This window comes from Electrona antarctica, assembly GCF_951216825.1.
Source record: "Electrona antarctica genome assembly, chromosome: 5".
In the NCBI taxonomy this organism is placed as follows: Eukaryota; Metazoa; Chordata; class Actinopteri; order Myctophiformes; family Myctophidae; genus Electrona; species Electrona antarctica.
This window is the reverse complement of record NC_136810.1, coordinates 6,934,371-6,958,575: the sequence shown is the minus strand read 5'-3', so window position 1 is coordinate 6,958,575 and position 24,205 is coordinate 6,934,371. Positions and strand designations below refer to the sequence as shown.

The 24,205-nt window shown below is 42.2% G+C and overlaps 1 protein-coding gene across 2 annotated transcripts; it reads left to right on the top strand.

Annotated features, from left to right (window-relative positions):
• The first annotated feature begins 1,331 nt into the window (after nucleotides 1-1,331).
• nedd1 (NEDD1 gamma-tubulin ring complex targeting factor) lies at nucleotides 1,332-22,308 on the top strand. 2 transcript variants are annotated; one of them, XR_013790094.1, is made up of 17 exons: nucleotides 1,332-1,439; nucleotides 2,485-2,623; nucleotides 3,051-3,145; nucleotides 3,653-3,769; nucleotides 4,408-4,548; nucleotides 6,733-6,962; nucleotides 12,320-12,524; nucleotides 13,122-13,248; nucleotides 13,497-13,616; nucleotides 16,255-16,347; nucleotides 17,521-17,631; nucleotides 17,937-18,082; nucleotides 19,097-19,256; nucleotides 19,446-19,608; nucleotides 20,022-20,088; nucleotides 20,901-21,786; nucleotides 22,035-22,308. XR_013790094.1 is itself a non-coding variant. In XM_079501851.1 (16 exons), exons 2-16 carry the CDS (start codon nucleotides 2,488-2,490, stop codon nucleotides 21,003-21,005), a joined length of 2,016 nt encoding a protein of 671 aa, XP_079357977.1. In that variant the 5' UTR covers nucleotides 1,332-1,439; nucleotides 2,485-2,487; the 3' UTR covers nucleotides 21,006-21,801. The 2 variants fall into 2 exon arrangements, 1 of the variants encoding a protein (XP_079357977.1); XM_079501851.1 differs by lacking the exon at nucleotides 22,035-22,308 and having other exon boundaries at nucleotides 20,901-21,801.
• Nucleotides 22,309-24,205: the final 1,897 nt, after the last annotated feature.

Genomic DNA, 24,205 nt, shown 5'->3' with positions numbered 1-24,205 from the left:
TTTTCATACAATGAAACAACAATTATGACATGATAACCAAACACAACACAATTCACTAAAACAAGAAATAGGTATTAACAAATAATTACAGAAGCATCGGCTACAGTGATAATTAAGAACATTGCATCACATAATGATGTTGATCAATTTGTTCTAGTGTCTTCAAAGTATTCCATGCATGGACACTGCAGTTTCTTTTTTGTATTCCATAACATTTTCCTAGCCAAAACAAATATGATAGAATATTGTTTTTGTTTTGTCATGGTGCAGGTGATCAGAACATCAAAGTAAACAAAGCCCAGGCGCTGTATAAATGCACGTTACAAACCATTAGGAAATGCCACAATGCACTTCATCATTATGATGCTAAATGGTTTAAAAAATAACCTTTATTGTGGATTTAACTTTTGAAATGCTCATTTCAGTTCAGTAGATTATCATAAGGTTGATGTAGTGGGTGAGCTCCCCAGTCTACCCTAGCGCCACTAGTAATACGCCACCCTATAATGAAACCAACCCTATTCTGTATACAAACAAACCACAATACAACAGTAACATTCAAACAAAATGACAGCAGCAGCAGCTACAGTGTCCAAAGGACGCCAGTGTGGAAACAAGCCAATATGCTTGCTGGGATTGGATTGCTTCCTTTTAGCAGACTTTGTACTGTACTTCCTTGTCCATGCTGTTAATATAGTATTTAATCAATCAAAATGTGATGAAAAAAGAACAATGTCTAACAATGAAGTTGCTCATTTTATTGGCTTGGTGACAAGTTCCACTGAATATGACACATTTAGTAGGGAATACTCTTCCATGTAATCCATAGTGCAGTTTTGTATTCAATTTAAACTTCTAAGCCAAAATAACATGATAAATTGTGACTTGTTTTGTCTAAACTCTAAGTATATCTTTCTTTTCAAAATATTTTTATTCAGGTTTTTGTAACAGTAGCGCAGGGGCAAGTATTAAACAGACATATAAAATATAAAAATAAAACTCAATCCCCTATCCCACCCTCCCCCCACCCACAATCCCAAGGATAGTCGGAAAAACAGTCTGGAGGAAATAAAATAAATAAATATATCTATATACACATATACACAAAAATACATGCATACATAATTACAAAAAAATTAAATTAAATTAAAAATTAAAATAAATCCCTTAGCCCTCACAGACTTCACAGGAAACGTGCGTGTGTGTGTGTGTGTGTGTGTGTGTGTGTGTGTGTGTGTGTGTGTGTGTGTGTGTGTGTGTGTGTGTGTGTGTGTGTGTGTGTGTGTGTGTGTGTGTGCGTGCGCGCGCGCGCCGCGCAGAGTTTTGTGTGTTGTGTCTTCCTCGATATTTCTGTCCCTCTGCTGTTGCCGTAGTGGCGGTTGTTGTGGACGAATTCGGTTCAGCAGTGTCAAGGAAGACAAGTTTAAACAATCGTTTTGGTATGTATTATAAACAATTAAATACAACGGACAGCTCATTTTGTTTAAGTGAAGTTACCTTTTTTATTTTAGACGTTGTTTAGCCTTCATCTGTACCAGTTAGATAACTTTTTAAAAAGCCTCGTTAGTCACCTCGGCTAACTGATACTAGGGCACATTAGCTTGCTAACTTTGGCTAAGTTGAGCATCTGACAATCAAAACAAACCATGATGACATCAATAAAACTATGACATATTTGTCGGATTACTTCCATATTCAACCTATTTGCTTAGATTGAACATGCTTCCATTAAACAACCTTCAGAATTTTACTGTAGTTCTTTTCTAACAACTTAATATCGATGTTTTGTCGCAAAGTGTGGATCGAGAAAGATAAAGGTTGAACTTGATTAAATTCATTCGGACATACAAATCGTAACACAATAAGTCAAATAATCAAAAAAATAGTCATAACTCAAATGCAACGTTACAGGACAGGAGGCACAGGTATAAGTCATATACACAGCACAGCCCTCATTAACTTTGTACTGTACATCTGCACTTGAAGTTTTGAACTGCGACATTTTTATATTCTCAAAGAAGATTGATTGATTGAAATATTTATTAACAGTTTGCAGAATTACAGTACATTTCAAGCACAAACTCAATACAAAGACTGTTAACTGTGAGTGGACGACCCAATTAAGCATTACACTTGTTTACAAGAGGGTCCACCTTGTTCAACACAGACCTGTGTAGTAGTAAAAAGAGAAATAAAGATTACTGAATGTATACACTGTTGAAAGACATTAGTTAAATAAATAAGGCAGTTTTAAATAGAGATACCAGTAACTTTTGTTTTGAAAAGGAGAGAACAAAATTAGTGTTAAAAATAAGAATCCCAACACCATATGAGTATATTCTGAAAGTAACAGTATATATAAATCGCTGCATTGTGAGAATTCAGTACGATTCATGCAAATTTGGTATGCTTCATATCTATCTATCTATCTATCTATCTATCTATCTATCTATCTATCTATCTATCTTATCAATGAACGCTTAGAACATGGAGGAGGTGACCAGGCTGTTGTCTTCAGGAGACTGTGTTAAGTTGTGGGACTCTGTTTCTATGATGGTGGTGGACCAGTTTAACCCTCACAGCCCCTCCCACCCTGTGACCCAGGTCTGCTGGAGCAGCAACAGTATCCTACAGATGACTATATATATATATATATATATATATATTATCCCATTTTGACCTGAGATCAGATTCTAAAAATGACTTCTGCATCCTGACGGTTTTCTGAAAAAGCTATGTTTCCATGTCAGTCGTTCTTCGATCTTTCAAAAATAGCAGACCTACAAGCTCGGTGGCGCGCTATGAGCTATGAGCTTGTAGATCTGCTATTTTTCAATAGCTAAAGCATAACATAATGCTAACACCAAAAGGGGTTCCCGCCCAAAATGGGTTATATATACATTATTGAATTGCTTTGTAAATGTACGTTTTGTTACGAATGGAACTGTGTGGGGTGAAGCCTCGGTTATATCGGTGTGCAAATAAAAGTATAAATCGAGCTTGACTGTCATATGTAGCCAGTAGAGTTTATCCCTGACCTCTGATCTCAGACCAGTATGTGGCGAGTGCCAGCAGTTCTGGAGACAAACTGGTCCTGTCCAGCATCAAGTCCTCTGCTGTCCCTGTGGTAGTACTGGCTGAGGGGGTAAGTCAAAACGGGCACTGGAACGCTCGCCCCCAAACACGCATGCCTCCATTCTTTTTGAGGGGTGCTAGCCCCTCCTATGCCCAGCTTTGTGTGTGCGTGTGTGTACCCTGTAGTGGTGATTTTATTGGCTGAGAGCTTAAAAAGTGAAAATAAAAAGTGAGGACTCAAAATGATTGGCTGGAATATGATGTATGATGATAAGAGCGCTCACTTCACACAAGTGTGAAGTGAGCGCCTCCTAGTTTTACAATAAGGTTAGGTTTAGGCATAGTTTTACTGAGTTTGCGTTTAGGTATAAGGTTCGGTTTAGGCATACTTTTACTGAGGATTGATTGAAGTATTTAACAGTTTGCAGAATTACAGTACATTTCAAGCACAACTCAATACAAAAACTGTTAACTGTGAGTGGACGACCCGATTACCCGATGTTTAGGTATACCACACAAGTATTACTGTTATCTGTGGTCTGTGTAAATCGCTGGTTATGTGTGTGTGTTTGTTTAGAAAAAGCAGACTCGTGTGTGTCTGAGCAGTTCATCTCAGTATCTGCTCAGTGGAGGCCTGGACCACACTGTTAACATCTGGGACCTGAAGAACAGGAGACTGCACCGATGTCTGAAGGTTGGTCTATGTCACCAACACATGATGATGTCTGAAGGTTGGTCTATGTCACCAACACATGATGATGTCTGAAGGTTGGTCTATGTCACCAACACATGATGATGTCTGAAGGTTGGTCTATGTCACCAACACATGATGATGATGATGCAAACTTTTCTTCCTTCTGATCACTTCTCCCTTTGCTTTTTAAATTTAACTTTAAGGTAATCTAATTAATTTAGATCTGAGGCCGATTAAAATAAAAGCTTTTTCTGAAAAACCGTGTGTGTGTGTGTGTGTGTGTGTGTGTGTGTGTGTGTGTGTGTGTGTGTGTGTGTGTGTGTGTGTGTGTGTGTGTGTGTGTGTGTGTGTGTGTGTGTGTGTGTGTGTGTGTGTGTGTGTGTGTGTGTGTGTGTGTGTGTGTGTGTGTGTGTGTGTGTGTGTGTGTGTGTGTCTAATCATTGTGTATATTCCTGCACTATACCTGCATCGAGTGATCTTGGTACATAGAAATTGATCTATTGAAGATTCTGACTTTCAAATGTACATCATTTTTGTTTTGATTGTATTGTTCTCTCTGCTTTGGCAATGTAAACGTATGTTTTCTCATGCCAATAAAGCCCATTGAATTGAAATTGTGTGTGTGTGTCTGTGTGTAGGTGCACAGTGAAGAGGTGACGTCTGTCAGCTTCAACAACAATGACACCTATATTGCATCTGGCTCAACCAGTGGAGACATCATTCTCCACAGTATGACCACCGACATGACCAGCAAGGCCTTCGGACACGGAAATACACAGGTTAGAGTCCCCACCGCTGCACACAACATGCACAGCTGTTCAGCAGGTTAGAGTCCCCACCGCCGCACACAACATGCACAGCTGTTCAGCAGGTTAGAGTCCCCACCGCTGCACACAACATGCACAGCTGTTCAGCAGGTTAGAGTCCCCACCGCCACACACAACATGCACAGCTGTTCAGCAGGTTAGAGTCCCCACCGCCACACACAACATGCACAGCTGTTCAGCAGGTTAGAGTCCCCACCGCCGCACACAACATGCACAGCTGTTCAGCAGGTTAGAGTCCCCACCGCCGCACACAACATGCACAGCTGTTCAGCAGGTTAGAGTCCCCACCGCCGCACACAACATGCACAGCTGTTCAGCAGGTTAGAGTCCCTACCGCCGCACACAACATGCACAGCTGTTCAGCAGGTTAGAGTCCCCACCGCCGCACACAACATGCACAGCTGTTCAGCAGGTTAGAGTCCCCACCGCCGCACACAACATGCACAGCTGTTCAGCAGCACTACTAGTTGAATCGGCAGTAGCAGCACTAGTAGTTTTATATCGGTATTACAGTAACAGTAGTAGCAATTACATTGATTTTTCTAGTCATCTGACTGCTCAAATTAGCTTTACAATGTACTTCACATTCACCCATTCACACACACCGATGGCGGAGGTAACCATGCAAGGCACCACCAACCAGTGGTTTAAAGTAATATATAATGTACATTTAGTACATGGGTCGTGGTGACTATTATGTCAACATAACATCCGGTCGTGGCGTTTTGGCCCTTCAAAATAAGGGTTGAACGGCGGAAAATCCTGGCATTGAATAACAATTTTTGAGGGGCGCCAGCCCCCCCTTTAAACAGCTATAGTGTTTAATCTTTGTGTTTGTGACAATGAATGGAGAATTTACATCATATGTGTCTGAGAAAATCATCTGGGAATGTCGGTGGGAACCCTTGGCCAATAAGGGACTATCATTCTTGATGACAGCCCATACATTCAAAGAGTTAAGTCTTAAAAAGACAAAGGAGTGGCTGCACACACTGATAGCCAAAGAGCCGATTATTTATTAGGATGCAGACAGAGTAAAAACCAACGTTTCGGCAGTACAACTGCCTTCTTCAGGGTATCCAACATCCAAACAGGAAAGTTCTATCTGATTGCATTAAACAATGTTAAACGACATTAAACTCACGTTGGAACTCTATTTGCCACTCACTTTGCCACTCACTCATGTCAATACCATATTTTTATATTGAAGCAACACTTTGTGAGTTTGTAGATTTACTTACTTACTTAAATAATAAATGTGTGTACTTCCCACCACTGAGTAACAGTAATATAGTAGATGTATCATTAACAACAGTAATATAGTAGATGTATCATTAACAGCAGTAACAGTAATATAGTAGATGTATCATTAACAGCAGTAACAGTAGTAATATAGTAGATGTATCATTAACAGCAGTAGTATCATTAGTACATTGACCGCTTGAACCCCAACATCCCTATTCTGGGGGGACCATTCGCCAAAAATAGCCAATCTACAAGTTCACATGTTGAGCTTGTTAATTGGCAAAGGGATTTGGTGTACTGTGGCTCAGGAGGTAGAGCAGGTCGTCCAATGATCCATGGGTCGGCGGTTCGAATCCCGGCTACTCCTGTCTACATGTCGAAGTGTCCTTCGACATGTGGCAAGACACTGAACCCCAAATTGCTCCCGATGTGCTGGTTGGTACCTTGCATGGCTTCCGCCGCAATTGGTGTATGAATGTGTGTGTGAATGGGTGAATGTAATGCACAATCTATGTAAAGCGCCTTGGATAAAGGCGCTATATATAAAATGCACCATTTACTGTAGATGGAAAAAACAGCAGCCCAAGTGCAGTTGTCTAACTAAGGTCTGTTGTACTAAGAATAGAGGGCTTTAAGTGGTTAACCCATTCTGGGCGGGAACCCCTTTTGGTGTTTTAACTAAGCATTATGTTATACTTTAGCTATTGGAAAATAGCAGATCTACAAGCTCATAGCGCGCCACCGAGTGACGAGCTACGAGCTTGTAGGTCTGCTATTTTTTAAAAATCGTGAAAATGCGGCACAAATCTTTGAATATATATTCTTTCAGAAGACTTTTCGACATCAGGCCTAAATGGATTAATTAACACCCCTTCCCCCTGTGGTTGGCAGCCTGTCCGTGACCTCCGTCTGTCCCAGCTGAAGCGCTCTCTGTTGGGCAGCGTGTCCGACAGCGGTACAGTGGTGCTCTGGGACTCCAACACGCAGAAGGAGCTCCACTCCTTCCACAGCGCCCACAAAGCTCCGGCGTCAGGCCTGGCTTTCTCCCCCGTCAGTGACCTGCTGTTTGTCACCGTGGGACTGGACAAGAAGATCATCTGCTATGACACAGGCAGCAAGATGTAAGAGCTCGCTGACTGTCCCCACTAGCACATTGATGTACTTTATTATCGGCAAAGGCACTTTGGCACCTTACTGCTAGAATGCAGCTCAGACCCATTTAGACGTCTTTACCAGTTTATATTGTGTGTGTGTGTGTGTGTGTGTGTGTGTGTGTGTGTGTGTGTGTGTGTGTGTGTGTGTGTGTGTGTGTGTGTGTGTGTGTGTGTGTGTGTGTGTGTGTGTGTGTGTGTGTGTGTGTGTGTGTGTGTGTGTGTGTGTGTGTGTGTGTGTGTGTGTGTGTGTACACACACTCACTTCTGGTTGTTGACTATGTATAGATGCTATATATATATTGTTATTCAGATGTTATTTATGATGTTTACTTGAAGATACTGTAGATGCTAGATTGTTTTAGACAGATGCTATTGCTAGGTTGTCCTAGACCTAGTTAGGGGGCGACTGTGGCTCAAGAGGTAGAGCAGGTCGTCCAATGATCCATGTGTCGGCGGTTCGAATCCCAGCTCCTCCTGGCTACATGTTGAAGGCTGCGTTCGAATTGCTAGGGTTGTTCCCTACTCCCTACTCCCCATACGGGGACCCAGACTCAGTGGACTCAAATAGTGATTAATTCGGACAATACTCCCTGTATGGGGAGCACCGACTCTGACGTCAATATCGGTAGAGGGCGCTATAGGTCCGCGGGTTCATGTACTTTTTATTTGCATTGTAATCCCCATAGGGTTTTTTCAGATCGCCTCATAAAGAACTGTATGAAAAATAAACAAATCATCCCGGCCGTTTCACTCAATTGGATATGAAGAATCAACTACAAAAAAACAGTCAAAACGCTGCTGCTGAAATGATGATAAAAAGGTTATTATTTTAAAATAACATAGGCCTATGATTATTATCAATAAATTAATATTATATCCATTATCCAGCAATATGAAAACAGTGCACCACCTTGACAATATGAAAATATCAGCAGCATGATTATGAACCCCCGCTAATCCTGGGGGGGGGGGGGGGGGGGGGGGGGATACGGTAAAAATAGCCGATCTATAAGCAACGCGACGTCCGTGTTGTGAGCTTGTAGATCGGGTACTTTTGGTAAAGAATTACCAAAAGTAGCCAATCTACAAGCTCTGCTCACAATACGGACGTTAACAGAAACAGCAGTCCAATAAATTACTGCCTACATAATGAAGTTGTAATGTATTTAGCGCAATTAAATGAAATCATGTTAGATAACATATATTTTTTTAATGGCAGGAATTAATTAATATGAATAAAACATATGTTCGGAGACACAATTAATGTGTCTCACATGCATGTACAAAATATATATTGGACTTTAGCACATAGCTTTACAACCTCACCAACCTTAATCCAAAAACTATTAAAATATAAGGCCTTCTACAGCAAGCAACTGTTTTATTATAAATAAATAAAACAAATCAATTGCAAATAAATGCACAGATCATTTGTCTCGAGATCTGTAGCTTTGAGATCCGCCAGGGAAGAAAAGAGAGGGGAAACGAAAGTTTAAAAAGTACATTTGTGTTGATTTCTTTCGCCATGGTTCAACGTCTGCCTCTTCTGAGTTGGAGCGCAATAAGCGCATGCATGCAGAAGCAGCGCACGTGCGCGCAAACGCATGCATGTGCGCTCAAGAGCGAGCTTGCGCAATGCATTATGGGGCAGATTTGCTTCGCTGTGTTTTTGTAGTGACCATCGGATGGTCCCTACAATTCCCGGTGCAGTGTGGGATACTTCAGTCCACTACATTAGGGTGCAAAAATGCTCACTACATATTCGGACACTATAACAAAATGGCGGAACCCCAAAGTAGTGCACTATATGGGGCATAGGGAATGAATTCGAACGCAGCCGAAGTGTCCTTGGGCAAGACACTGAACCCCAAATTGCTCCCGATGTGCTGGTTGGTACCTTGCATGGCTTCCGCCGCAATCGGTGTATGAATGTGTGTGTGAATGAGTGAATGTAATGCATGTAATGCACAATCTATGTAAAGCACCTTGGATAAAGGCGCTATATAAATGCACCATTTTACCATTTAGTTATACTTGCACTCAACCATGTACCCTGGTTGACTAAGGTTCATGGGGGAGGGAGGGAAAGGACAAAGACAAACAAGCCTTCTGGCTTTCTTGTATTTTCATCCTTTTGAATTCATTTTCAACTAGAAAAAGTGCCCTTCTGGGCACAGGTCTCCACCAGGAGGATAGGACTGTGTGAGATGTTTGGCAAAATGTTTAGTAGTAATATAAACATGTTTGCCTTGTATGGCAATTGGATGATTTGAGGCATTTTGTTCCAATCAACCTGTTTTGCAAAAATCAACCTGTTGGTGGCGCTATAACAGGCCAATGTGAAAAGGGTGGGATATATTCCTCAGCCTAGTAAGAAAATGTGTGAAAGATTTCACGTAAATTGCATGCTGTGTTCATGATTTGAGGCTTTTGTTCAAAACGGGGCAATCTTGCAAACTGTGAAAGGCAATTATAGCCAATTAGGGTGGAATATGAAATATCGGACAGATCCGACTTGAGCACATGACCATAGAGATACTGTGTAACGATTTGTGAGATTTTTGGACAGAATCTGGAGGAGTAATATCCAAAAATGTGTTTTACAAAAGTCGGCCTCCTGGTGGCGCTATAAAAGGCAGATGCGGAAAATGCAGGTCAAAGGTTTGTCCTTGGCCTCTAGGGAGTGTGCATGCAACGTTTCACGCAGATCGGTGCAGTTTTAGGTAACAAATGTGAAAAGCTGCCTCATGGTGGCGCTATAACAGGCCGTTCTGGAAAATGCGGGGCAGAGGTTCATCGTTGGCATCTAGGGAGTGTGTGTGCAAAGTTTGGCATCGACCGGGTTAACGGTGCCGGAGATTAGCTGGTAACGGACGGACGGAAGGACACACGGACGGACGGACACACACACACACGGACGGACACACACACGGACGGAGTGCAAAACATACTCTCTCACCATGCCTTCGGCCTGGTGGAGACAATTAAGCAATCAATCAATCAAAGTGGCAAGTAGGGAGGCATTGTGTCCCCTTTTAGGCCCAGGCCACACTACTCTGGATCTTTTGCAAAACGGATATTTTCGTCCTCCGTTTTAGAAAAAATCCTTGGCCATACGACAGAGATATCTATGTCCACACACAAACACAGAAACGCATTGAACACAGGATAAAATCACTGCAGTAGCAGGTTTCAATTGTAGGCTATATTATATTTGATTTTATATTTACACTTATGAGGTGCCAATCATATTTTTAATGAAGGAATAAGTACCGCATTTTAAAAGCCACCTAAATTGTGAGTGGAAGTATATGTTTCTTTCATTGTCTGTCAGCATGTCACACTATGTGCGTAAATCTCCAGATCCCGACTCTCGACTTTACTCTCCATATAATTTAAAAATGATAGACACTTTACCATTGCTCTGGCGACCTGGCAAGTCCTGCACAGAAAATAATAGCAGAGTCAGACCTATAGAAGTGTCCACAACCAGTTGTGAGCTTGTAGAGTGGCTATATTTTCGAGCTGTATAATAAATGTCACGTTATAATGTAGGCTAATACAAGTTCACGCGCACATTGTCAGCATGTAGGCACAGTGACATGCAGTCAATGGTGCGCCCTAAACATGAGAGAGATGTGCCATAATGCGCACGCACAATGCGATTCCATTCACACCCCTCTCTCTCTCTCTCTCTGCACCCTCTCTCTCTCTCTCCTCGCATGACCATGACCATGATGCAAAATACAGCACGATATAGTTTCACATGCGGCTATGCACACACCACGCATAGACTTGTTGGTGTAGGCTACTGCGCAATGGCATTTGGCCTGGGTCCTTATTGGTAGGTTAATATCCACAGTTTATCTGTAGCGGTCCGCAATTAACCTATTGGCTTCGCACTCGGCACCAATACAAATTAAACTATTTGAATAAAGGTTGTACACATCAGTGAAATTAACCTCTGGGAAAATCCCTAATTGAGAGTGTAGGCCTAGCAAGTGCACCACAGATCATATAGGCTGCATGGCTATAAGGGCTTGGGCACTACCCTACCACCTCTCTATATCATTTGATGAAGGCATATTAAAAACATGACTTGTACACCCAATGAAAATATAAACTTCACGGAATATATACCACTTAGAATTATAACAATCGGTTGAAGATTATCTGAATATAGCACGAGTCAAATCTCAACCTCTTTGCGCAACGGGCCATTGCGCTGAGGACTGGGCTGGCAGTGTTTTACCTATACTTGTGAGGACCTCTGCTTGACAAGCTGCATGTGGGCGGCGGCGGTGACATCATCGTTTCTCAAAAGCTCCGTTTCGCATGACTACACCGCTCCACTGATCCGGATATTTTCGAAAATCTTCACTTATTTATCCGTTTCAAAAAACCTCTGTTTGAGTGGCCGAAAACGCCGTTTGCGTGTGGCTGAAAGGCCCAAACGCACAGAGAAATGTGCGTTTTGCAAAAGACCCATATACGTGTGGCCTGGGCCTTAGTCTTTGGTATAGAGGGTATGCGCGTGACATCATCTTACCTGGAAGTTATGCGGGAACGCCCACTGAGTGGCAACAAACTACTATCTGGCCTTGCCAGCCCATTCATCCAAACAGAAAAGTCCTGTCTGATTGCATTAAACAATGTTAAACTCACCAACATTGCAGCTGTACGAAAAGCTTGAATTATCCTCTTTCTATCTGCAAAGTTTTTGTTTCATAAAAATCCACCATAGAAACGTTATGAGCTACTTTCTGTCAAGAAACGCCCTGCATTTGATTATTTTTTTAAGTGTCAGAGTTTGGAAGTGCTTGTTTTCAATATTTTGCTGCCTCCTGCATTATGTGACATTTAGAAACAGGTGGTACGCAGGACGGTTGAATGATTTCCAACGAGCGCTTCCAACACTCCATGCTGCTCAATGTTTTGCCACTCAGTCTAGATGAGGGGGGGCGTGTCCTGATGGGAAAATCATGCCTGTGCATACTCTCTATAACCCGTCAGGGGATTGAACCCTGACCTCCCAATCTCAGCGGACACTCTTAAGGGTCTGAGCACATTTTAGATTCCATGCGCGGACAGAAGAAGCTGTGTTTTGCGTCCTTTCCGTTTTTTTAGACAGTTGGTGGATGGAAATGAAGCTCCACCCACGCGGCAGATTGCTGCATCGGTCAGATTCCCGGACAAGCTTGCCCCAGTGTCGTTCTGCCGCGTGGGTGGAGCTTCAAGTGCTTCAAGTGTGCCCAGGCTGTAACCACTCCAGGCAGGGCATCCGCTAAATGCCTTAATTGTGTGCATCCCCACGTGTTTTCCAGTGTGCTGCGGAGTCTCCGTGTGGACTGTCCAGTAACTGCGGTAGACTTCACTCCAGATGGGACAGGGGTGGTGGTCGGCACCACCCAGGGGAAGATCTACCACTACGACCTCAGGAACTCCAGCGCCCCCACCAGGACCACCGCTGCACACAGAACCTCCGTCACCAGTCTTCGCTACCAGACCACAAACGCTAAAGCCAACAAGGTAGCAAAACCACACACACACACACACACACACACACACACGATGGGTACAATAAATCACATTTCTTTTTATTATGTGATATTTATTCGCCACCCAAAAATGTGGTCCGCGACCAGAATTGCGTTTCCGATCCTATGTTTCTTTTTCTTTTTTCTAAATGTTTTATCCCACAATTTTTTAACCCATTTTTTTCACCCAGTGTCAATTATCTAATGTAATCCTGGGCGCTACACTTCCTCTGCCAACCTGGGGGGGCAGCGGACTGACCTCATGCCTCCTATGCATGAGGAGTCCAAGCTGCTTCTTTTCACCCGACAGGGGAGAGTTTCCCCGGCCGGACGTATCACGTGGAAGGAACACGTTATTCCGACCAGTTCCTTTCCCCTCCATCGGGCGCCCCGGCTGGCCAGGGGGAGGTAGTTTAGAGACCAGGATTACGGCATGTTTTTGTGAGGGTACCTACCCTAGGGGACACGGGGAGGACATGCAAACTCCACACAGAAAGGCCCTCCGATCCTATGTTTTGGAAAACACTGCAATAAGGTACCAGCAATGCACATAACCTCTCAATGTCTCTCTCGCTCTCTCTCTTTTCAGTCCAATAAAGGAATGTCAAGTAAGGTTTCCAACATTAAAAGGGTTTCGATCAAGTCAGGACCCACAGTCAGTGCTGTGACCACACCTGCTTCCCCCCTGAGCCCTACCCCCAGCCTGAGAGACACGGGTATGTATTGGCTTACAGAGACAATACATGGATATTCTTGCATAGTAGACTCCACATAGGCATGATAGACGATACAAAAAATATACCGTATACATAATAAGGTTTGTGTGTTGCTGAATAGTATCAGATATGACTGTATATTATCAGCTATAGAGGTGTTTACTGTTTATCTATCCATGCATACACTATGTATTTATATATATGCATACACTGTTTATATACAAACAAAGGTGTGTTCTCTGGTATAGATGTATTTAACAGAGAGGCCGAGGGCCAGCTGGAAGCAGCAGAGCTCCTGTCTTCTCTGGACAGCAAGTTCAGCAGTGTCGGACGCAACAGTCTGGACATGTTCTCTCCTGCTAGAGACGGTTTGTGACTCCATCTCAGTGCTAATAACACCTACAAAGGACCATTGATATGCATCTAGGCTCATTCCTATGTTAATACATGCTGGTGTGACACAGGTTTTTTGATTTATTTTTATAAACCATAAATAAGCATCAATAATTGTGAAGGAAAAAAGGAATTCTGTTATCCATCCACATAAATGTTGCCTCAATCAGGCTAATGATAACAGATACCATTACTAGCAATGGCAATAATGTAGGCTCACTTTGGTAGCTCAGTACTCAACATTGCACCATATGGCATTGAAGTCACCTGCAGTAGGCCTAAGCTAACAAAATTAATTGTATCCTCTAAAATGTAGTTACTATGGGCAGGGTTTGGATAAAAACAATAGCCTTTGAAACAGATTTTATTAAAATATTAGATTGTTTTTTTAAATTATCGATTTTGATCTTTTTAACGATTAATCGACCCATCCCTAGTAACATGTCAGACCTTTTCAATTCCGATTTACTACAATTGATTTTCAAAGTTAGCAAGAGGGGCCCGTTTTGCATGAAATGTCCTTAACCCATTTTGGGCGGGAACCCCTTTTGGTGTTTTAAACATTGTTATAATTTAGCTATTGAAAAATAGCAGATCTACAAGCTCATAGCGCGCCACCGAGTGGCGAGCTACGAGCTTGTAGGTCTGCTATTTTTGAAAAATCGTGAAAATATTTATTTCAGAAAAATTGAGGATTTAGAAGATTTTTTTTTAATTTCGAGGTCAGGCCTAAATGGGCTAATTATGTCAGATTGCCGTGAAACTAGGCCAAGGAAGAACTGTCACACAATCCTTTTTAATGAGCCTCATGGTGGCGCTATAACAAATCACAATCCTTTTTAATGAGCCTCATGGTGGCGCTATAACAAATCACAATCCTTTTTAATGAGCCTCATGGTGGCGCTATAACAAATCACAATCCTTTTTAATGAGCCTCATGGTGGCGCTATAACAAATCACAATCCTTTTTAATGAGCCTCATGGTGGCGCTATAACAAATCACAATCCTTTTTAATGAGCCTCATGGTGGCGCTATAACAAATCACAATCCTTTTTAATGAGCCTCATGGTGGCGCTATAACAAATCACAATCCTTTTTAATGAGCCTCATGGTGGCGCTATAACAAATCACAATCCTTTTTAATGAGCCTCATGGTGGCGCTATAACAAATCACAATCCTTTTTAATGAGCCTCATGGTGGCGCTATAACAAATCACAATCCTTTTTAATGAGCCTCATGGTGGCGCTATAACAAATCACAATCCTTTTTAATGAGCCTCATGGTGGCGCTATAACAAATCACAATCCTTTTTAATGAGCCTCATGGTGGCGCTATAACAAATCACAATCCTTTTTAATGAGCCTCATGGTGGCACTATAACAAATCACAATCCTTTCTAATGAGCCTCATGGTGGCGCTATAACAAATCACAATCCTTTCTAATGAGCCTCATGGTGGCGCTATAACAAATCACAATCCTTTCTAATGAGCCTCATGGTGGCGCTATAACAAATCCCAACACAACCGTAGGTGGGCAACTCTGCCTGATAGACTTTTCTAGTTTTGTGTGCTTTTTGTCCCCCCAGGCCGAAGGGGAGAGAGTATGTTTTGCACTCCGTCCGTGTGTGTGTGTGTCCGTGTGTGTGTCCTTCCGTCCGTCTGTTACCAGCTAATCTCCGGCACCGTTAACCCGGTCGATGCCAAACTTTGCACACACACTCCCTGGATGCCAACGATGAACCTCTGCCCCACATTTTCCAGAACGGCCTGTTATAGCGCCACCATGAGCCAGCTTTTCACATTTTTTACCTAAAACTGCACCGATCTGCGTGAAACGTTGCATGCACACTCCCTAGAGGCCAAGGACAAACCGTTGACCTGCATTTTCCGCATCTGCCTTTTATAGCGCCACCAGGAGGCCGACTTTTGGAAAACACATTTTTTGATATTACTCCTTCAGATTCTGTCCAAAAATCTCACAAATCGTTACACACTATCTCTATGGTCATGTGCTCAAGTCGGATCTGTCCGATATTTCATATTCCATCCTAATTGGCTATAATTAGCTTTCACAGTTTGCAAGATTGCCCCGTTTTGAACAAAAGCCTCAAATCATGAACGCAGCATGCAATTTACGTGAAATCTTTCACACATTTTCTTACTAGGCTGAGGAATATATCCCACCCTTTTCACATTGGCCTGTTATAGCGCCACCAACGGGTTGATTTTTGCAAAACACATTTTTGGAACAAAATGCCTCAAAAACATGTTTACATTAATCCTAAACATTTTGCCAAACATCTCACACAGCCCTATCCTCCTGGTGGAGACCTGTGCCCAGAAGGGCACTTTTTCTAGTTCTTTCTATTATGTAAAGCACTTTGAGTTGTCTCTGTATAAAATGTGCTATATAAATACACTTTTTTATTGTTTTATGCTATTAGGATAATTGTATGGATTGTATGATTATTCCTGTTTTATAATGTAATGTACTGTATGTGTTTTATGAGTGAGGGGTTACTGGTTTCACTGTTTGTCTCTTTCTGTTTTTATTATTGAATCTTGAAAATATTCATGTATGGAAAAAACTATCCATGTCTTGCTTCCATAGTAACGTCTATTCCTGAAGTGTTGCCAAGAGACACAAAAAGCCAACCACTCAGAGGACGGGCTAGTCTGGATGTGTTTTCACCTGTTGGAGACGGTCAGTTCTCTTCTCAGTTATTGTCTACAGTTCCTCCTCTTAGCTTTCTTTCTTTATCTCTACCACTAGCTGTTAGCATAAACCCCAGTTCCCAGTGCCAGCATACGCGTTCACTTTAAAAGACGGTGTTTGCCCGGTGTTAAATCCAAAATGTGGATGGCAGAAAATCCACCAAGGACAGTGATTCTAGAGTGGGGCGTTGCTATAGGAACCGGACCAATGTTAAAAGCTTCCATGGCATCAACCATTATAGAGCGTCGCAGTCCCGCCCCCTTTCATGACGACGCCAGGCCCAGGAAATGATTCCCAATGCATTATTCTCATAGACATTTCAAAAAGTATTTATTTAAAGACGGTTACGCCGCGGACTAAGCCAACTCGAGTCGTGACAACTCATGACAACAAACACAATATTTTGGACCAAACAAATAATTACAAAGAAGAAAAACAACAAAAAAAGTGTTATAACCTGCCGTTTTCTTCTTCTTTGTAATTATTTGTTTGGTCCAAAATATTGTGTTTGTTGTCACGACTCGAGTTGGCTTTGTTCGCGGCGTAAGCGTCATTAAATAAATACTTTTTGAAATGTCTATGAAGAAAATGAACGGAGAATCATTTCCTGGGCCCTGGTAGGGGGCGGGACTGCAACGCTCTATATAGACGGAGTATACGTTGGGGTACGTATATATACGGACCTGGGATATGACGCCACCTAGGACTTTGGGGAAAAAAGATAAACATCAGAAAGTACATTTACAAAATGTACCTAAATAAACATTTGTTTAATGTATTATGTGTTTTACGAGTGAGTGGTTTTACAGTTTCTGTTTTTAGTATTGAATCTTGAAATGTTGGATGTAAGAAACAATCCATTGTGTACTGCCTTGTTTCCATAGTAATGGAGGGGTTAGCCTGGAACTCACCTATGCTTTTTATGGCATAGGCAGCTCCCGGCAGGATCCACCGGGAGAAACTATGCGCAGCTGCTAGACATGAGACTAATTAATTAGAGCGACAGAGAGAGAGAGGAGTGTGTGTGTGTGTATATGTGTGCGTGTGTGTGTCAATTTAACAAAGGTGCAGACGATCAGAAATCAGCAGAGAGTGAGTGATGTGCTACTCTATGCCGAATTGAAGTGGACTCGGACCCAGACTTTCTTTTTCTCCCTGCAGGAAATAAAAACGTCTGGGTTTCCGAGGCTATGGAGGGGTTGCCAAGAGACACAGAAGGCCAACCAATCAGAGGACGGGCTAGTCTGGATGTGTTTTCACCTCTCAGAGATGGTCAGTTATCTGTATTTGTTTTCTTCTTTATTTAAATGTCAAGTACATTTACAAAATATGCATAAAAATAATCACGAGGACCAAATAAACCCAAAGGAGCTTATTGAATGTCTCCTTTAACAAATGCATTGGAATGATTATGCATTGCGTTTATTACTGTTTAAGTACAAATAGACAATTTCTCTCCTCCTATTGTCTGTTAACTTCTGTTCACTTCTTACACTTCTAGTCTGTTCTGTAGTCAGAATCTTTTGTAAGGAAAGCCAAAAGGAGGGAATTGTAATTATTTTTTTGCGTTTCCCCAGATACCTCCTACTCCTCCACCCAACGCAGGACACCCCTGGGAACTCCCCTGGTCAACCCCTCTCGCGCCTTCAGCCCACTGTCCATCTTCCAGACGCCACCAATCAGAGAGGAGGAGCTCTTGTCTCCCACCAGCCCGCCCGAGAGGGTAAATGAGAATGTTAACCCATTTTGACCTGAGATCAGATTCTAAAAATGTCTTCTACATCCTGACAGTTTTCTGAAAAAGCTATGTTTCTATGTCAGTCGTTCTTCGATTTTTCAAAAATAGCAGACCTACAAGCTCGTAGCGCGCCACTCAGTGGCGCGCTATGAGCTTGTAGATCTGCTATTTTTCAATAGCTAAAGCACAACATAATGCTAACACCAAAAGGGGTTCCCGTCTAGAAATGAACAGAAAAGAGGCTGTCGTGTAAACTAAAGCAATAAGCCACTAGAGGTCGTGGTTTACCGTAGATTTTACAATGGCTAAGAGGCGTAGTGAAGCATGATGTGGATCGGAGTGCCTCCGACCCCCTTAGCCATTTGTAAAATCAAGGCAAACGGCGACCTTACGTGGCTTAAATTACACATATGGCACCATCAAAATCATAGACGCATCCCCTGACTAAAACAGTTCTTAATAACAATTCACTACAAGAACAATTTCTAAAAGAAAATAGGTCCCGTTTTCACGGAATTACAAACCAGGAAAAGCATCATCTTCCAGTTTGCCTTCAGTGCCTCGTGTGTCGAACGCTTCTGCCTTGACGTCTGTCCGTTCCCTAGCAATTCTATACCATCCCTAGTTACACTTATTCTTTAATTAACCCATTTTGGGCGGGAACCCCTTTTGGTGTTTTAACTAAGCATTATGTTATACTTTAGCTATTGAAAAAATAGCAGATCTACAAGCTCATAGCGCGCCACCGAGTGGCGCGCTATGAGCTTGTAGGTCTGCTATTTTTGAAAAATCGTAAAAATACGGCACAAATCTTTGAATATATATTCTTTCAGAGCAAATGTTTTTCTTATTTCGACGTCAGGCCTAAATGGGTTAATAGATTAACTGACGTAATTTGTGTGCGTCGACCACATTGCAATGGCCACGGTTCAATTCCAACTCGAGACTAGTCTACTATTGTATCTAAATTATCAACTATTATAATATCATAATTAACAGATCGGTGGGGCCAACTTGGAGGAAGAGGAGCCGACCACGCCCCCTACACAGACCAATCACCTCAAGTCAGTCCCTAGTTTCTTCACCCCAGACCTCAGTTCAAGAACCAATGGCATTCAGACTTTCCATGGAACCACACCCACACCCACTGCAGCAGCTGGTAAGTATAAACAACTATACACATACATTACAGCATGCTACATACACACACGGAACATTTATGTATTCAGTGGTATAGGCATTATACCATAAATGTCATTGTCCACTTCTGTGCCAACAATACGAGAAGTGAGAAGTATTTTTCACAGTATTATTGTGTTGTTTTTTTTTGTTAATGTGTGGGCATTAGCATCAGCATCAGCATTCGCCTCCTCTCTGTCTGAAAAAATTGCGGAGGTGGTCGGAGGAGGAGGTGGAGGAGGAGGCGCAGAGGGAGGAGGTGGAGCTCCTTTCTCCACCCTGCAGATTCATTTCATAAAGAACATGATACAGGACACTCTGGAGGACTTCAGGTACCGCTGACCGCTAACCCTGACCTCGACTAATGCTGTCCCCTAGACCTCTAGTAATCCTGACCCCTGTGACCAACTGTCACTTGTTTATTATAAACGGAAATATTATCATATTGGACAATTTCATATATTGCCCACCAGTGAGGATCAATGAGCAGTCTTCACTTGTGGTCAGTTTTATTAAAGGACCATACTTGGTCTGGCATATTTAGGCTATTGACTATGACTGTTGACTGATATGACTTGACATTACTGTTGAGCATATACTTTGATGTATATTTGTGTATCATATATGGCCCAAGCTGTGAAAAGACACATTATGTACTACTGTAATGAAATAGAAATTCTGTGTTTGATGTGAACCCAACTTATTTCATCTGAAGATTACGGTAATAAAAAGCCTCTCTCCCCAGGGATGCATGTCACAGAGACGTTGTGAATCTGCAGGTTGAGATGGTTAAGCAGTTTTACATCCAACTGGTAAGACACAACGTTATGTGATTCATAGTAAAGAGGACAGATTCATCTTTTTCTACATAAGGAGAAGAGACTGGAGCAGCATAGACATTTAGAGCCTTTTATTAGGTGCCGAGTATACAAATAAATAAATAAATACATTTGTATACTCATGTCCTTGTACCTGTGAAGCACCGGATCAGCCGTTTCAGGCTTGAGGCGCGTTGGTAGACTCCCTTTGTAATCTTTTTCTACTTTTTTTTTTGTTGAAATATTTTGTCATACAATGTTCAGGCCGCTAGAACCCACCCATACACCGTCCACCCATAAGCCAATTTAAAGCTATAGTGTTAGTACTTATAATACTAATAATTAGGGATGCGCCAATACACTTTTTTTCGATCCCGATACCACAATTTCTGTGTTAGCCGATACCAATACCAGTGTTGTGATCTCGTGTTGTGTTAATAGCTATCTAGCTATATATCTTGTGTTGTGTTTATAGCAGACTCCTCACTCAAATGTGCACTCGAAAGCAAACTCCACATTTCCCAACATTTTATTTACCTGCCGTAGTGTCAACCCCTTACCCCGTGTCAGATAGTGTCAACCCCTTACCCCGTGTCAGATAGTGTCAACCCCTTACCCCGTGTCGGATCGTGTTGTCGTTTGTCGGACCAATGACTAGTCTGAACAACTTACTGCACCCGGTTGCCGATACTTTTCCGATAGCGATACAGTATCGGGACATCTCTACTAATAATAGCAGTATTAGTAGAAGTGGTTATACTGGGTCTGTTACTGTTCCTTAAGTAAAGTCTAGTATTTTGTTTCAGAATGAGATCCATGGTTTGATTGAGCGTTACTCCGTCAACGACACGCTGGTGGAGGAGATCGAGAGACTCAAAGAGGAGAACAAAAAACTCCGGACCAACTACTGATGACCTCGCAAACCCGGCCAGGGTCAAATGGGTTTGACCCGCAGACTTACCTGGGACAGCAGTGACTGTTTGTTACTGTACTTCCTGGACGCTGAACTTAAAAGGAGAACATTTTAGAAACCATCGGCTCTCATCCCAGCTGCTGCCAACGTATCTCATCAACGGGTCTTGTGCCGCAAGTGTCCTTGAGCAAGAATGACCGGATGATGTGTTGTTGAGGCTCCAGTGTATGTTTGGAAGATGTAGCCATATCTGTGTCTTCCAGGTGTTTGAAACACCAGACTGTACATTAAGCCACAGTACAGATGGACAGCTTTATTTACTTTATTGGAGACAAATGGCACTGTCTGTCCTATTATAGACAACACTATATGCCGCAGAGACAAACAACACTGTATGACAGAGACAAACTGCACCAGCTGTCTGTCGTACCGAGACAAACAACACTTTGTCCTACAAACGGCACCTCAGAGCAAACAGCGCTGTCATACAGGGCAAACTAGGACTGTCTGCCCTGAGAGATTAAATGCACAAATTGCAGTGAATACTATTTGTGGGTACAGAAATGGATGTAAATTCTAGATTAAATCTAAACCCTGGCCTAGACGTTAGCTCTGGCCTTTCAAATCCATTAAGTTACGGAGGTCGACTTCTAAAAATGCCAAATCAGTCATTCTCAAACTTTTTTCGTAATTAAAAATGTATCAAGATTTTTCAAAATAATTATAAACCTTTTTGTATAGCCAATGCTAAAATCTAATATGACACCGATCCTTCCCCAGTTTGAATGGGTTAACCCATTTTGGGCGGGAACCCCTTTTGGTGTTAGCATTATGTTATGCTTTAGCTACTGAAAAATATCAGATGTACAAGCTCATAGCGCGCCACTCGGTGGCGCGCTATGAGCTTGTAGATGAGCATGAGCATGTAGGTCTGCTATTTTTGAAAAATCAAAGAACGACTGACATAGAAACAGCTTTTTCAGAAAACTGTCAGTATTTAGAAGACATTTTTAGAATCTGATCTCAGGTCAAAATGGGTTAATGGGTTAAAACAAACGGTAAGTAATTACAGTGTGTTCAGGACAGTGTGCTCAATACTGTGTGTTTTCCTCTGTCATAGTTCAACAGAACCAACCAATCGTTGAACTTGGCTAACTTAGTGGCATGGGTTGTTTTGGCCCAGTTAAACGAGCAGTGCCGATCTCCTGTCTAATCGCTTTTTCTTATGTTTCATATCACTTTGCTTTTGTGGTCATATTTGTATGAACTGTTAATAAATAAAAATGTCATTATGTATTGACCTTAGTGGTATCTCGGTAACATGGATGTATATCATATTTTAATGTAGCTGTTACAAACAAGTCCCTGAAAAGAAATGCTACAAGTTGGAATGCAGCAAACAAAACTAACTTGTGTCTAAGAATCATCGTACTGACTATTAATTCCCTCAGTTTATCCCCCTAAAAGCCCTGCAGCATAGACGGGGAACCAGCTGAATTGACAGCCCAAAGTTTGTTGGAGAAAAAGTACTAAATGGCCTATGTGCCACTGGGAGCAATGGGCCTACGTAGTATATCTAACAAAACAATCACACCTGTGTGAAGTGAGGGGCGCTAATATATTAAAGTCGATTAGGTGATGATGTAAAACAAACGGTGCGAACACAAACATGAAATGCCATTAACAATAAAGAGACAATATGATGTAAAATTTGAAATTTCCCTTCATTGTCAATGGTGTTTTTAAAACAAACATTGAACTAAAAACAAACATTAAACCTGTGTATATAGGAGAGGCTAGCGCCCCTCAAAAATATCACACTTATAAAGTGGGGGGCACCCACTGGCTGCATTAAAAGTCCATAGACTTGGCTGCCACATGACATGTGGGGTTCTGTTTTTGAGTGGTGTAAACCACTCCAACAACTGGCTTTGTACCCGTGTTTGTTCGTACCAAAAGAACGAGCATGGTTGCTATGGTTAGTGTGTGTGACGTCACTGACATAACTGATCAGACTATATAAGACCTTGCACCACTCAGTTCACACGGGTGTGATTTTTTCCTATATACAGCTTTTGTCCCCACACGTCTCAATATTTGCCATTGATAATGAAAGGAGAAATTGGGTCAAATGTCCACCAAATATGACATAAATCTTGTCCCCACACGTCTCATATTTGCCATTGATAATGAAAGGAGAAATTGGGTCAAATGTCCACCAAATATGACATAAATCTTGTCCCCACACGTCTCAATATTTGCCATTGACAATGAAAGGAGAAATTGGGTCAAATGTCCACCAAATATGACAAATTTGTACGATGACAAGAGCGCCCCTCACTTCCTCACTTCCATAGACTGATAGGCTAGGCAGCGTGTGTGGCAGCCAATCAGGACTAGGTGACTAGGAACCAAAGTCATTAAATTTGACTTTATTCATATGTCAGGTTTCACCTGACAAAAACAACACTTGTGTGAAGTCGGGGCGGCGGTGGCTCAGGGGTGGAGTGGCTGGATCGTAACCGCAAGGTTGCCTGTTCGAACCCGGGCTCCCCCAGAGTTAGTGTCGAAGTGTCCTTGAGCAAGACACTGAACCCCAAATTGCTCCCGATGTGCTGGCTAGTGCCTTGCATGGTTTCTTCCGCCATCGGTGTATGAATGTGTGTGTGAATGGGTGAATTGATGCACAATCTATGTAAAGCGCCTTGGATAAAGGCGCTATATAAATGCACCATTTACCAAGTCAGGGCCACCTTTATCATGATGATGATGTATATGGTCATCAAGATCGTCTTGATTTTTAGGCCCACCGTGGTCTAAGTGTGTTACCAACACATGTCTATGACATCAGTAATCTATGATGTATGCAGAGATGCAAATTCCCCACTTTTTCAGCTAAATTATCCATTTTGAGGTAAATTTGCCAAAATGGATCACCTCAGATTAATTCCAATCGCACATGGATTGGGCTGAAACCTTGCACAGATATGGAGTCATATCGGCGGGTAAGCCACCCACACCTTGTAGGAAAGGGTGGATGCATGCGGATCAGCTCAGTGTGGTATGTATGTAGCCCGGGTAAGCTAAGGGCAGCCAATACAAGTGCCATTGACCCAAAAAAAATCACACCCATGTGAAGTGAGCGGTGCCTTTATCATGATGATGTGTAGACCCACTAGAAAAAGTGCCCATCGGGGC

Coding starts and splice junctions, on each gene's coding strand:
- nedd1 (XM_079501851.1), top strand. CDS start 2,488: ATGGAGGAGGTGACCAGGCTGTTGTCTTCAGGAGACTGTGTTAAGTTG. Junction 4,549..6,732: donor TCGGACACGGAAATACACAG/GTTAGAGTCCCC, acceptor TGTGGTTGGCAG/CCTGTCCGTGACCTCCGTCT. Junction 6,963..12,319: donor TATGACACAGGCAGCAAGAT/GTAAGAGCTCGC, acceptor CGTGTTTTCCAG/TGTGCTGCGGAGTCTCCGTG.